The following is a 15,162-nucleotide window of genomic DNA, read 5'->3' as shown; positions in this document are numbered from 1 at the left end:
GGTATCTCTCTTGCTGTCTCACTCACTCTCTCTACCTCTCTGCTGGGGGAGGATAAAGAGTGGCCCCTGCTGTGGCTCCCCACAGTGAGATCGCTCACACACCCATGGCTTCTTCCATCTTCACCGCAGACACCATCGCCCTAGAGCGGGCATGCAGCCCAGAGCATGCTGCCTCCAGGCACTGTGCCCGCCGTCGCCTGCTCATTGCCCACAGACTGACCTCTGCCCGTTCACCTTGCTCTCTGTGTGGGAGACTCTTAAGGTCACAGGGTCTGGGGCTGTTTCTTTTTCCTCTGGAGTAGGGGGATGGACAGATCTGATGCTGAATTTATTTTTGGATTTTTAAGATTTTTAAGATCCTGGGTGCTCCATTTAAGGTCAGCATGGATTATACAGAAAATGTAATATACAGCAGCATTTTACTTCCTTTTGTATAGATGTATAAAAAAGATAGATATATGAATTTTTATTTTATTTGTAGTTTTGACTGGTGCAGCAGGAGATATTTTAACAGACCTATATATATATATATATATATATATATATATATATATCATTATTAAAAGAAAATTTTCTGTGTTTGAATTCTTTTGCAACTTCTGCTACACATGCCAAGCAGAACCTCTCTATCCTCAGAGATAGACAAATTGCCCAAGGGTGACGAATTATGAAATTAAAGGGCAACAAAAGAAAACCAGATCTGTTAAGCTGCAGAAAACACTGACGAGGAATCTTCAATATTTCAGAATATTTGGAAAAAAATGTTTTCCTGAACAAAGCCGATGCATCTGTCGTTGCAGTTTCTCAGCATGATGCCAATTATATCGGTTAGTAGACAGAGGGTTTGCTGCCTGTCCTGGCACGGTCAGAGTAATAAATAACCGATCAGCTGACTGCAAGTCTCTTGGCTGCTATCAGAATAATAACGAGGCTATTGGTGCCTGCTGTGCCCGCATGATAGCCGTTTGATTATTTTTCCTTTGCCTTGCATAAGAAGCAAGCCAACTGCCCTTCCTATGCCAAGGAATGCACCAGAGACTGGAAGGCATGGGGAAGCAGGTGTGCACTTGAATACAGTCCTGAGTTCCTAACAATCACTGGGTCTAGTGGATTTGTGCACCTTATGTTTGTAAAAGCAGAAATTGTTGTTGTATAATGTAAACAACTCTTTAAACACTTTGCTTATTTTCAGTAAATCATATTGAAGTAGGATATTATTTAGTAACAATTAGCAACAAACATGAAACTAATAGCTGTGTAGAGTTAGGAATATAAGTCTGTATCCATCAATTTGGTGACTTTCTTTATAATTCCTGACACATACATGTCTAAACCTCTGCTCATCTTCACTTTCATACTGTACTCTCATTTGGCAGGTCAAGAGCCCGGTGACAGACAGTTAGATTGTTCCTGACCAGCTCTTGCATATCGAGCATATCAAGCTCCTATTTCAGTCTCAAGAAATATGAGCTCCTGGGTTGTGGAGAGCGAGGGTTCACCGCTGGGGCAAGAAGGCCACACGGATCATATCAATATTGGCATGCCAAATATTTTTTCCTGACATGGCTCTGAACCCAGTCATCCATAGTTCTAGTCCCTCCTCCCAACCCCAGCACATTCCAGTGGTACTGGGTGGTCTGGATGTACAAAAGGAAGCAGAAGAATTTTGGACTGGCCCGAGAGTGAATGAAAAGAGCACAATACTGGCATTCATTATGGACTGGGTCCATTGCTCGAATGGTCATTCTGACTGCTGACCTGTTAAGCTGTGGTGTGTAAGGGCCACAAAGCTGAGAAAGTGGATCTGCAGTTTTTAAATATAAGTATGGGGATGCATATTAAACCTGAAGGAGTGTCTATTAATTTCTTGCTTTCCTTATAAATATGATATTAAAGGGTACTTTAGTACAACACCCTGTTTACATCTCTGTACATAATGGTTCAGATTTGAAAATGATATCAGTCATAGTGATGCATTATATTGCAAATATATTTTACTAACAGTGTATTAACACATATTGGGCTTGTGTTAATATCATTAGTACAATTAGTAATAATAGTACAATAGTACAATACTTAGTTAAAATAATTAGTACAATACTAATAATAATTATTTCCAACATGAAACTTGTTTATGTTTGGCTCTTGTTTAGTCATATGACCTTCACCTGCAATCAGAAGGCTCCCAACCATAAGACCCATAATAATATTCTCAACTGAGATTAAGATATATTGAGTTCTTACACTTACAAATACAAATGTTATATTTGTATTTCTATAAAACCAAAAGCAATGGCTGCTTTATCCTGAGAGACCCTGGGCACGAAGTGGAAATATACCCTGTATGGGATGCCAGTGCATTGTAGGGTATCTCTCTCTCTCTCCCTCACACACACACACACAGACACACACACACACTCTCTCTCTTTCACACCTAGGGACAATTTAGCATAGCCAAGCCACTTACTGCCATGTTTTTGGGAGATGAGAGGTACAATCACAGGGAGAACATAAACAGAAATTCCACATAGACAGTTCAGGATCGAACCGGGGACCCTAGAATTATGAGGTTACTACAATACTTTCTGCACCACAAACTAAAATAACCATTTATTTAAAAAAAATCCTCACACCTGTTCATAGTTATACAATGTCCTTTTTAATCAGTCATTTATTTAATAGCAAATTGAGTCCAATGATCCAAAAGGATTACAGGGAAAACACAGCAATAAATATAAATTACACAGAGAACATTCCAAATCACAATCTGACACATTCTCTTCATTAATCACTATTAATCCCAGAATGCTGAACCACACACACACACACACACACACATATTGTTACACACAGGAGGCAAAATAAGAGTCCTGCATAGAATATAGTCGGTCAATCGGTGTCAGAACAGATGTCTCCCCAGATGACAGACAGTCTCTGAGTGGGTGAAGCAGGTCGCTGTCCATGTCAGTGTACCAGGCATCTGTACAATCTACAGAGAGAGAAACAAAGCTTAGAAAAAGAATGCAAATAATATTTGCACACTGTGTGTACAAATAGGAATGTGTAGTTTCTAGTACCATATGGGTTCATGTGATCTCCAGGCATCTGAGGGGGTGTGAGACCTTGTCTGAGGTCCATCTTAAAGCTATGGGTTTCCTGCTGTTGAGCTGCAGATAAATATGTGCTCAGGCTCTCCAGCTCAGCTGAAAATCCAACAGAGGGCGCTGTATCATTGGGAGAATAAAATGGCAAGTCAAAGCTTACATACTTCAGACTTTTACTGGCTTTACTAACCCGCAGTCCTACCCCATCAACATCCCCAAGTTTCAACAGAGTTCTAGGGTTTAAACATCCAAGCCTCACTGGCGTGCGCCTGCATGTGTTCATACCACTGGTGTGTGTTTTGCTGTCACTGTGCTCCTGAGGGGACTGGCACTGCTGCTGCTGCTGCTGTCGTCTGGCCAATTTCTTCATCTATAGTTCATAAAAAAAAATCCATTTTCAGTTGGAATTCAAATTCTCTCAATTCAGCTGATGCATTTACTTTACATTTTGACTACGTGTCCCAGCAAGGACACCACGTACATGCATTATTATGCAATGTAGACCCATTAGGAACACCAAGGGCATCTGATGTAAGAAAATACAGGAGGTAATTTAAAGTCATGTCATCAGTTTCCTGCATGATCCACTAACACTGTGTACTTCTTCACTGGCAAGGGAGATCTGGCAGAAAGTTTTAAATTTAAATGTTGCTTTTGGTGTGTGTGTGTGTGTGTGTGTGTGTGTGTGTCCATGATGGGCATCATGTTACCTTGGCTCTTTGGTTCTGGAACCAGACCTGGACGACTCGTACGCTCAAGCCCGTCTCAGCTGCCAAGGTCTCCCTTACCTTACGGTAGAAGGAAGAGAGAGTGAGATAGATACAGAATGACAGATAACGAGAGAGAGATAGCATGACCTTCATGGTTTGTGGGTCATGTAGGCTAAGTAATGTACTGACCCTCTATGGAGTATCAGATCAACAGAGATAAATACAAGGCAGTACCCAGAGCGACAGCACTACACACACACTTTTCTTTGCAATCGCTGTATGCAATGTGTACGTATTCTTGAATAACTGGAAATACTTCATTCAAATTCTATGGAAATTTTCTTTAAAAAGCGTGTTAGCTTACATCAGTTAAAAATTTAAATGAATTTTAAAAATTATAAATGTGTGTTACATATTATCATATACAACTCCCTTTCGGTATAAACAAGCATCTATATTCTATATAAGGGTGTAAATATAGTATACTGTCACGACATACAAAAAAAAATATTTAAAAAGGCGTGTTAACTTACAATCAATTGCTAACACTATTTTACGTAACTGCACTGCAGTTCCATAACTGTAGAACGCGTAACAGTTTGAGGTGTTCCTACTTTTCTGCAAGGTTTGGATGAAACTTCAAATGAGGCTTTGAAAGCTCGTCTCTGCTGTGTGGTGAGGATGGTGCGTGGCCGTTTCGGTCTCTTATGGTCCCCGTCTCTGCTGGGGTTTCTATCTCCTGCCACCTTAAGGTTGCTTTCATCCTCTTCATCATCCTCGTCCTCACTTCGGCCTGCAAAAGGTATTGACAAATAAAGCTGTGTGTAGGTGTGTGTGTGTGAGAGAGATATCTTGGTAAGTCCTCAAACTATTCCTTGAGTCAGGCAGTCCACAATTTTACTTATTCTTAGTTAAATTTATTTATTATTAAAAATTTATTTATTATTAATAAAATTCTTAGTTTATTTATTTATTCTTAGTTTGAGAATGCCTGCTATAGTTTTGGAAAAAGAACATACTTAGCGTATCTAGCAATTCTAAGAGAAGCCTGTGTCAACCTGTGAGTTTCTTTTTTGAAATATTTATAGCTGTGTGTTTGATTAACAGATGGTCACCTCCTGGGGCAAACATTTCATAAATTATACAAGCAAATTTTAGTTTTAGGATTAAATCAAATTAATTACTCCTAATTTCCAAAGTCCCTGTTAATATATTGTGACAAATTTTGAAAAACAAACAAATAAACAAAAACCAAAACAAAATGTCTAAATTCTAATTCTTTCATACCGGGTAAAACATCTTTTACCGAAACCTTTCCAGAAGACATCCAAGATCAACTAGTGCATCAAACTCATCTAGTAACACTAGTGACATAAAAGTTTTAATTTCTGAGTAATTTAGTATCTGAGTGTGCATCAGTTAGGTTCACTTTTATGATTTTAAGCCATAAATACAGATACAACTTTTTAACATTGCACTTTTTTAGACTTTTAATCAATATTTTGGTATAAAACTTCACACATATATTCAGGAGGATGTACAGATTTATAATCATAACTCATTCATTCTTGCCAGGAATGTCTGATAGAACTTTATAATCCCAAGGCCTGGAAACATGAGTCCCTGTGCACTACCTGAGTCCGTGGTGGTGGGACTGCTCAGTGTGTGCTGGTAATGTTGTGTACAGAGCAGCTTGTCTCCCACCAACACACAGCGATCTCCTTTCTGCAGCCGGCAGTCACACACTGAGCAGCAGAAACAGTGCAGGTGGAAAACTGCATCACCCGCTCGCATCACCAGCTCTGCCGGGGAGATAACCTCAGCACAAGCCCTACAGCGCACTGAGAACAGTCTAGGGAGAGAGAGATAGAGAGAGAGCGAGAGAGAGAGAGAGAGAGATGATATGACATAACATGCCTCCAAGACTATTAAGCAACATACAAAACAGGATAAGGATAAGGTGAAGGAAATTATAACCCTACGTTCACACTAGCCAGCGACAGGAGAATGTTCATTTTATACATAGCAGTATAAAGCTTGAAAGGAAGTAGCAGAAATTGTTGGTGGCTCAGGTGAGTGTACATAACTAGTACAGTTAACATGCTTAATCAAGCATGTAACGTGAATCAGACAGCCAATTTTCACACTGATTACTACATTATTTAATAATTATTTAATTTTTAACTTGTTAGCTTTAGAAGCTATATATAGCTACTACTTTCTCATCATTAATTAAAAAATGTTGGGTAGTACCTGCCCACAAGTGATAAACTATAAGTGACATGGGTGACTGGTTGCTTGCTAGTGTAAATGTAGCATGAGGTGCAAACAAGGCAAGAAGAACAGTACACAAAACTACAGTTTCTGTATAATATTCTGGACATTCCAAGTAAACACTCAGCACAATGAGCACAAAGACCAACAGGAGCAGCAACAGGATAAACTAGAGTACACAGACTGAAGATATTCCTGGAACGTTACTCTTTTCATATAGGAGTTGGATGAAACTGTCGGCTTTTTCCTCAAACCTGCCTCCCCCTGTTTTTCCACCCTTTGACCCTCCTAAAACACACATATGCATAGCCCCTACCTCAGTCTTAGCTCCTAGCAACTGGAGCTATGGGTCAGAAGGAACTGAGACGTGGGCCGTCGGCTCCACTGCAGTGTCCGAGGACAGAACTCCCAGGGAGCAGAGAAAAAAGCAGCTCGGCAGGCCATGGCTCCAGCCCGAGCAGTCACGACAGGGCCTCCTGGCGAGAGAGGCTGAGCCAGGGAACCGTCTTAACTCGACTTAACCGATTGCAGACAATTGCAGAACTTGGCCCCGAGCTGCGCTTGCATTGTTGTGTCCTGGCAGCCGCCGCATTTTCTGTTTGTCAAACCGCGGGCTGAGATTTCCACGGCCAGAGGGGGAGCCGGGTCTGAGTTTTGGATGCAGGTGACAGGGGAGGTTTGCTTCCAGAGGGGTGACAGCTCTCGAGGAGATGAGCTCACTTTTGGAGTGAGGAATTCATGATGTTTCAATTTCAGTTAAATTACAGTTAAAGTTCTACATGTAGCAAATGTTACTTAATCATGTAAATTTGAATGTAGAACACTTTTCTTTGTTTTGCATTTAAATTTTTTGATTTTGTAAACTGGCTGCTCCAGTGTTAATTACGCTATCTCAGTATCTGAAGGAATTTACTCCTGGTATGCACCGTGTGCAGACACACACACACACACACACACACACACACACACAGTGAAAATCCTCCTGTGATGAGCATGAACTGAAACATCCCGAAGCCTTGCATTGTTGTGGGTTATTAGTGTTGCTGTGGGAAACCAAGTAAGGTTTTTCTAGAGCTCACAGGGGAAGAAGCAGGACTTATTGGTCATACAGTCAGTCATTTTACTGAGAGTCTATGAAGCCCATGTTATTTCTGCTGACCAAAAATACTTGCATTAATGCAGGCAGTCTCTTAGACAGCAAGAGACTTAACTGGTTAAATAGTATTACTTTTTTTTAGCATGCTATTGATACTAGTCAGTGTCTGAAAAAAATATTTTGAACACAGCCTAAATAATAATGATAATAATAATAATAATAATAATATATATATATTATGTAATTAAATAAATATCAGTATGATTATTTTATAATGATTTATATATATATATATATATATATATATATATATATATATATATATATATATATATATATATAAATCATTATAAAATAATCATACTGATATTTATTTAATTACATAATTATTTCAGTGCATCATGAGAAACAAAAACTAATCCCACACTGTTAGTATCATACATCTGTTGGTTTGTGAACATTTGTCAGACCTAAAGCCCAGCGGTTTACTCGAGGTAGAAACTAAAGAGGGTGAGAGAATTGAACCTTTATATGTCTCCTTAATTACAGATACACAGTAAACTTTAATAAACATTATCTGCAGGTTTAGAACTTATCCCATGGCAAAAGAACATGAGTGACTCAAATGTGTAATCAAGTGATTTTCAGTTTAGGTAGATGTAAATGGTCATAAGTTTGCTAAATATAAAGCAAAGGTTTAGAGCCATTAGTCTTTAAGTCTGGTCTTAAAAACTGTAATGCAGGGAGAAAGCCTGTGAATGCTGCCACAGGGCCTGTTTCAAGCTCATTAGTCTCAAATTCCACAAAAAATTTATCTTATAGGCATCTCAGGATCAAGAACTTCAACAATCTAAATCTTTTTGACAGTCAACTGACCACCAACTGATATTATACAAATCTACTGTAATCTATAATAGGGCAGTATAGCAATCAAGAAAGATGTCATGTGGACTATCCAGGTGAAACTGAGCTGAATTAATTAAATAACTTTTCACATGGAGAATGAGACACACACATAAGGGAGTAGCTGCCCTTATGGAGAGTTACTCCTACAGTACCTTATATTACACAGAAACATCTGATTATCCTGAATAATCTTTTACATTTTATGTTGTGAAGCCTCATATTACACCTATATCAGTGAAAAATGATGTGATCATTCCTTTATTCAATTCATTCATCTTCAGTAACTGCTTTATCCTGGTCAGGGTTGCAGTGGATCCAGAGCCTATCCTGGGAATACTTGGGAAAGAGGCAGGAAAACACCCTGAATGGGACTCCAGTCCATTGTAGGGCACCATGCACACACACATTCTCACACTCATTCACACCTAGGGGCAATTTAGAGTAAACAGTCCACCTATTAGCATGTTTTGGTTAGTGGGATGAAACCCATGAGGACACAGGAGGGAACCTGCACAACTCCACACAGACAGAAACCTGAGCTCAGGATTGATCGGGGAACCCTGGGGCTGTGAGACAACCACGCTACCCACTGCACCACCCCACCGTGTGGAGAAATATAATTGGATAGAATTATCTGTATTTCTTTCTGCTTCTTTGGGAGTGATTTTTGATTTTTGAATTGTACTCTATTATTGTGCTATTGAAGTTGAAAGGCAGCACTTGTTGTGTATGTACAGTACGATCTCATAAGAAAACCTTGGATCACCCAGTGCACTGACCCACTTACAGTAATTCTGCTCCTCAACAGAATACAAAACGTGCCAGCTAGAGCCCTGGTGGACAGGAACCAAGTAGACTCCTGCACTTAAGTGGTAAGGTAGTGGGCAATGCCAGGCACTGGGTATGTGGCTAATTGGTCAGGTCATATAAGCTCACGCTTGGACGAGCAGCGCCCCTGAGATGAACAGCGAGGCATCAACCCAGATGGCTCAGTGCAAGGTACAGTCTGGGAGCCAGCCCTTCACACACACCCACACACACACACACATGCACATAGACACTCTACACACAGAATCCCCTCCTCAAAGCTCCCCCTGAACATATGGTCTACTCCTCACTTCTCCTAAAATCCTCCATTAACTTCACAGCCTACTGCAAGTCCACTTATTAAGAGCACAGTGGTCATTCTTCCATTATTACCAGTTCAGCTCATGGTCTATGTGTGAGTGTGCGTGTGTGTGTAATAGAAGAAAGAGGACAGCTTGGGAAGCCCAGACCAGACAGGTTTGTATTTTAGCTTTCTTTCAAAGCGGCAATAAAGTCTTTTGTTTTAAATGAATAATTCAGGGTCTTTTTTTCAACAAAATCTCTGTCTACCACAGCTGTAAGGTAAAAGGTAAAATATTCACTGTACTGAGAAAAGAACAGAAAAAGTTGCTCTAAACTCACGTATTATTAAAGTCTAAAGGCATTTATCTAATTCTGTCAATAAACATTTAGCAAAACACATTTTACATCTTCATGAATTCTTATGCTATACATATGTGTAAATTAACCTCTAAATCTGTGTCATTTGGCCTTTCAGGGACGGAGCTATGCTTATGCAGAAGAAATAATCCTCGTAATCCTGCACATCTGATCCAGCATGGATGCACACAGCAACAGGGAAAGCATAAATAGCTAAAATTAATTTTTACTGTATTGCTAAGCTGCTGGAAAGTCAGATAAAACAAACAAAAAGTTTTGGTTAAGACTTTGTCTCACATCTATGTCATACTAACATTATTGTTCAAGTGTAATGGTTATAGTTTGAAACACTTGAAACTTTCAAGGCCGATTTCTTTATTATTTGGACCTGCTGTCAGTTGACTCTGTCTGGGTCATCTTGTCTTCTAGCCTGGCTTGTGTTCTCATATTTGGAGGTGAGAACAAATGTGTGAGGGAGAAAATGCATGGATATGTTTTTGAGGGGTCAACGGGGGGGTGGCACACGGCGGCGACGTGGCCATATGCTGTCCCCAGCTTGCAGTTGCCACGTTGATGAGTCTCGCTAATTTAACACATTTTGACAATGTGTCAGTAGTGCCGTCCTGGTCTGGACCACTCTTTGTGTGTGTGTGTGTGGGTGTGTGCGCGCTTGTGTGCTTGTCCACACATTCCTTGGCCCATCACAACCCTTCCCTCTTAGTCACCTTGTCTTGAAGGAACTCAGTGCCAAGTGCCTCAACCTCCCTACATATGCACACACACACACACATACAGAAATAAATATACAGAAAATTTTGTCCACACTCACTAGTCTAACCGTTCTTCCTCAGTACAGGTAAATTTCTTTAACCCTCATCACATGTTGTATGTCTGTATTGGAAATTACCAAGTGGAACTAAATAAAGACACAGTTGAGAACTTTGTTTCTGCCCAGCTGAATTTAGCTATAAATGATTTCCAAGTAATGCTTTGGTATATGCATTTTCATTAAGAGTTTACTACACTGACGTCTCAGTTACAAGAGGCAGTACTACACAGCTCGTTGCTGACTGAATGCCCACAGTGTTGAATTAACACCAGCAATACAGTTCTAGCACAACTACAAAGTTTAAACTTAGGTCAAACCTGTAAGATTTAAAAATTCAACCTAAAGGCTAATTTTAATCTTTAAAGGCCATTACATGGTTATACTGTTGGTTGCCTTGTCAGTATAGTGTTTTAGTGCTTTTCCAATAAAAAGTATGGTACGTCTTGGTAAATAAACTGAATCCAGAACTATTCACATTCTGGTCAAGTACCTGCATCAGTTTCCCATCTCATAACATTGTGCTTTAAAGTAGGAGGAGTTGTGCGATGGTGACTAGTGACTAGCATGAATAATCAATGAATCCAGTACTAATCCAGTACTAATGGAGTAAGTAAAAATGATTAACCATCTAACTGATTCACAAAATGCTACTCGAAAATTCTTTGGCACAAAAAAATGTTTATTTTTTTTGTTTGTTTGTTCATTCATTTTTAAATTGGCTGATTTTACTTTAAAATGTTGGTTTTGCGTCTGTTTCACTTTTACAATATAAAACTATAGATGGCCCATTTCACAAACTTTGTTTATGACAAGAGATGTGATATTAAATTCATGATTACAGATCACAGTGGAAAAGCTTACTGCACATGATAAAGAGAATTATTGGGGCTGTTTAGAATTGTTGACAGACACCTTGGAAAATTATTGAACAAATCTCATAGAAAATGGTACAAACTGAATTTGTGCATACTGTATGAGTTTAAACATATTATGTGGTGCAATTTAGAATATTTATATTCCTGTTTGGGAAACTGAATCTGTGAAATCACTCAGTTAAATTAGATTCATTGAAACAAATCAGCTTTGTACACTGAATCTAACTTCCTCTCATTACAATGTAGCATAAAAACACTGAAACCAGTCATTTGGAATGCTGTCTTGAAGATGCTTCAGAGGGTAATGTTGCCTCCTCACAGTGCCAGGGTCCTGAGCTCGCGTTACTGTCAGTGTGGAGTTTGTGTGCATGTTCTCTCCATGTGGGTTTCCTCTGGTTATCTCGCACTGGCCAAAAACATGCAGGTAGGTGGATTGGCTACACTAAATTACCCATAGGTGTCGATGAGTGTGTGATTGTGTGTGTCCTATGATGGAACTGGCAGGGTGTGTCCCTGCCTCGCACCCAACTGTTCCCAGGATAAGCTCCGGATCCACTGCACCCCTGACCAGGATAATGTGCTTACTGAATGGATGATGAAACCACACAGTCATTATATTAATACTGAAAATAGCTGTCCCATACTGTCCAATAGAAAAGCGATTAGAACCACACCGGGACAGTTCTCTAACAGCCATTTTTGAACATAAATGATCTGCCCTATGTCTAGCTTCACTCATATGTTCCCTTTTTGTATGCATGGTACCCTGGCAAGAAGGAGAACCAAATTCAGCACTGACACTTAGTTGGGTCTGTCATACAGGTCACCTGGCAATGGTTCAGTAGAAGGTTAGGGGATCTTACTGTTGGTAATCTCGTCTGCAGTAGATCTTGGAGTCTCGCACGAAGCAGGTGCTCTTCAGAGGCTCAGCACAAGTAGCACACTTCACACAGCGCTCATGCCACAGAGAATCATGCACCCGCAGCAGGAACCGCTCACCGATGGGCTGGTGGCAGCCCTCACACACCGGACTGCATGCACCCTCTGTATGGGAACACACACACACACACACACACATATAGTGATTAGAGAGAGATTATTCTGTATGAGAGACAAATGGCAAGAATGAGTTAGTATGAAAATGGTTGAATGAAACAATCATATCGGTAATCTGCACATCAAAGTGCATTATGGGTATTATTAAACTTGGGACTTATTAAAATACGTATATACATAATTCATCATTTGTGCACTATTGCAGTGAATTGTGTAATTCAAAACGAGATTACAGTGTGGTCGTGATATATGTAACGTAGGGTACTGTGTGTGTGTGTGTGTGTGTGTGTATGTATGTATATATATATATACATACACACATACACAGTCAGATCCATAAGTATTTGGACAGTTTATAATAATTTTGCCTCTGTACCCCAGCCATTCTTACAGAGTTCCTCCATTTTCACAGGCTCAAAAGTAATTGGACAATTGACTGAAAAGCAGTTTCATGGCCAGGTGTGGCCTGTTTCTCATTATTTCATGACAAGTTAAGGAGATAAAAGGTCTGGAGTTGATTCCAAGTGTTGCATTTGGTAGCTGTTCATGGGAACTCTCAATATGCGCTAAAAAGAGGTGTTTATGTAAGTGAAGGAGACCATCATTAGGATGAAAAAACAGAACAGACCCATCAGAGAGATAGCAGAAACTTTACGAGTGGCCAAATCAACAATCTGGTATGTCTTTAAAAAGAAGAAATGCACTGGCGATTTCAGCAACACGAAGAGTTGCAGAAGAAAAACCCCTTCACAACATCTAGCTAAGTAAAGAACACTCTGGAGGAGTTATGAGTATCACTGTCAAAGTCTACAATCAAGAGACGCCTTAATGAATGTAAATACAGACGGTTTACCACATCATCTGTCAAACTTGTGGAGGAAATGTTATGGCATTCGCATGTATGGCTGCCAGAGGAAATGAGTCTGATGATGTGACTGCTGATAGAAGTAGCAGGATGAATTCTGAAGCGTATAAAGCTATACTCTCTACTCAGATTCAGTCAAATGCTGCAAAACTGATAGAACGCTGCTTCACAGTACAGATGGATAACAACCCAAAACATACTGCGAAAGCAACTCAAGAGGTTCTTAAGGCAAATAAATTAAATGTTATTAAATGTCCATTGACCTCAACCCAATTGAGCATGAAGACAAAACTGAAGGCAGAAAGACCCACAAACAAGCAGCAACTGAAGTAAAAAGGCCTGGCAAAGCAACTCAACGGAGGAAACTCAGCATTTGGTGATGTCCATGGGTTCCAGACTTCAGACAGTCACTGACTGCAAAGGATTTGTATCCAAGTATTAAATATAATCCTAATATTTATGATTATGTTAGTTCGTCCAATTACTTTTGAGCCTGTGAAAATGGAGAGACTCTGTAAAAAATGGCTGTAATTCCTAAACGCAATATTTAAAGAAATATTTTTTTAACCCCTTGAATTAAAGCCGACAATCACACCTTCATTGCTTCATTTCAAATCCATTGTGGTAGTGTACAGAGGAAAATTATGAACATTGTGTCACTGTCCAAATACTTATGGACCTGTCTGTGTATATATATATATATATATATATATATATATATATATATATATATATATATATACAGACAGTGTGTGTGTGTGTGTGTGTGTGTGTGTGTGCATGAGAAATAACATCAAACTCTCGAAATAGTGCATAACGTAGTGAGTAGAGTGCAGACTCAGGCAAAGATCTTTTGATGAAAGAGGGTAAAACAAGCTTTGTGAAAAGTTTTTTTGACAACAACAACAACAATGATGATGATGATGATGATGATGATGACGATGATGAAGAATTAGATTCACTTACCCAGTAAAGTTGTTAAATTGCCTTCTCCCATGATCGGCTCTTCAGAACAAACCTCCTGGAAAATATCATTATCTTTTAGGACACTTTTCAGTCGTAACTCAAATATAATTAAGTTAAAAATTACAGCAGTGAAAAAAATTCTGAACTCTAACTATAAAGCGCTTCCAAAAGATTTTAGTGCGCAGATAATGAATTAATAGAATATTTGAACTCGAGGTTTTTCCTCCATAAAACCGAACTGATTTTAAGCTAAATAAATTCTTTTAAAATCTTTTAAACATGGTCACATAAAAAAAAAAAAAAAAGTCCAGATAATCTTAGGATCTCAGTGTCTCAGTTGATAAACACCCCGTCTATCAGTACAGAACTGTAACTCTCATGTCCCGGCTATTCACCGCATCATCTTTCACAAGCCCTCACTGGAGGATGAGCTCACAGCTGTCCATCTTAACACATTAATAACTTTCAGTATACTTACTGTTCATCCGCTAAGTTCACCAAGAGCGTCTCTGAAAGGCTCCACGTTGGAGTGTGTGTGTGTGTGTGTGTGTGTGTGAGTGTGAGAGAGAGAGAGTGAGAGACTTTGTGAACTCCCGAGCAGAGATCTGCTTACTGCTGCGCTTTAACGCACATTACATTACAGATCTGAGCTCTGATCACCTGCACGACCAGAGTCTCCATCCATCCCTCCATCCATTCCTCCACCCCCTCCATCCATCCCTCCATCCATCCCTCCACCCTCTCATACTGTGTTTCTGCTAACGACTTTCACTCTGAATCTTTCATCCTCTGTTCTGTGCAGAAGTCTTAGACACATGACGAGAAATGCCGTCAAACAAAGATGCCTTCAAATATATTAAAAATGAGACGTTTTCTACATTAAAAATCAACTGTAAAGAGCAGTAAACAGTAATAAACTAAACAAAGTCAGTATCTGGTGTGACAGTGTTTGCTGTTTAAATATGCATCAGTAGTGTGAGGTTCAGTTTGTGCAGTCTTTAAGGAAATGAGCTG

The 15,162-nt window shown here is 39.5% G+C and overlaps 1 protein-coding gene across 1 annotated transcript; it reads right to left on the bottom strand.

Annotated features, from left to right (window-relative positions):
* Positions 1-2,658: 2,658 nt before the first annotated feature.
* Positions 2,659-14,785, bottom strand: lmx1a (LIM homeobox transcription factor 1, alpha). Its single transcript, XM_026946974.3, has 9 exons — positions 14,627-14,785; positions 14,149-14,203; positions 12,125-12,305; positions 5,449-5,666; positions 4,429-4,607; positions 3,815-3,892; positions 3,390-3,474; positions 3,078-3,224; positions 2,659-2,989 (listed from the first exon to the last, which is right to left on the bottom strand). Exons 2-9 carry the CDS (start codon positions 14,177-14,179, stop codon positions 2,844-2,846), a joined length of 1,065 nt encoding a protein of 354 aa, XP_026802775.1. The 5' UTR covers positions 14,180-14,203; positions 14,627-14,785; the 3' UTR covers positions 2,659-2,843.
* Positions 14,786-15,162: the final 377 nt, after the last annotated feature.

This window comes from Pangasianodon hypophthalmus, chromosome 19 (assembly GCF_027358585.1).
Source record: "Pangasianodon hypophthalmus isolate fPanHyp1 chromosome 19, fPanHyp1.pri, whole genome shotgun sequence".
Taxonomy (NCBI): domain Eukaryota; kingdom Metazoa; phylum Chordata; class Actinopteri; order Siluriformes; family Pangasiidae; genus Pangasianodon; species Pangasianodon hypophthalmus.
Note: the sequence above shows the minus strand (reverse complement) of the source record. Positions and strands in the feature narration are given on the sequence as shown.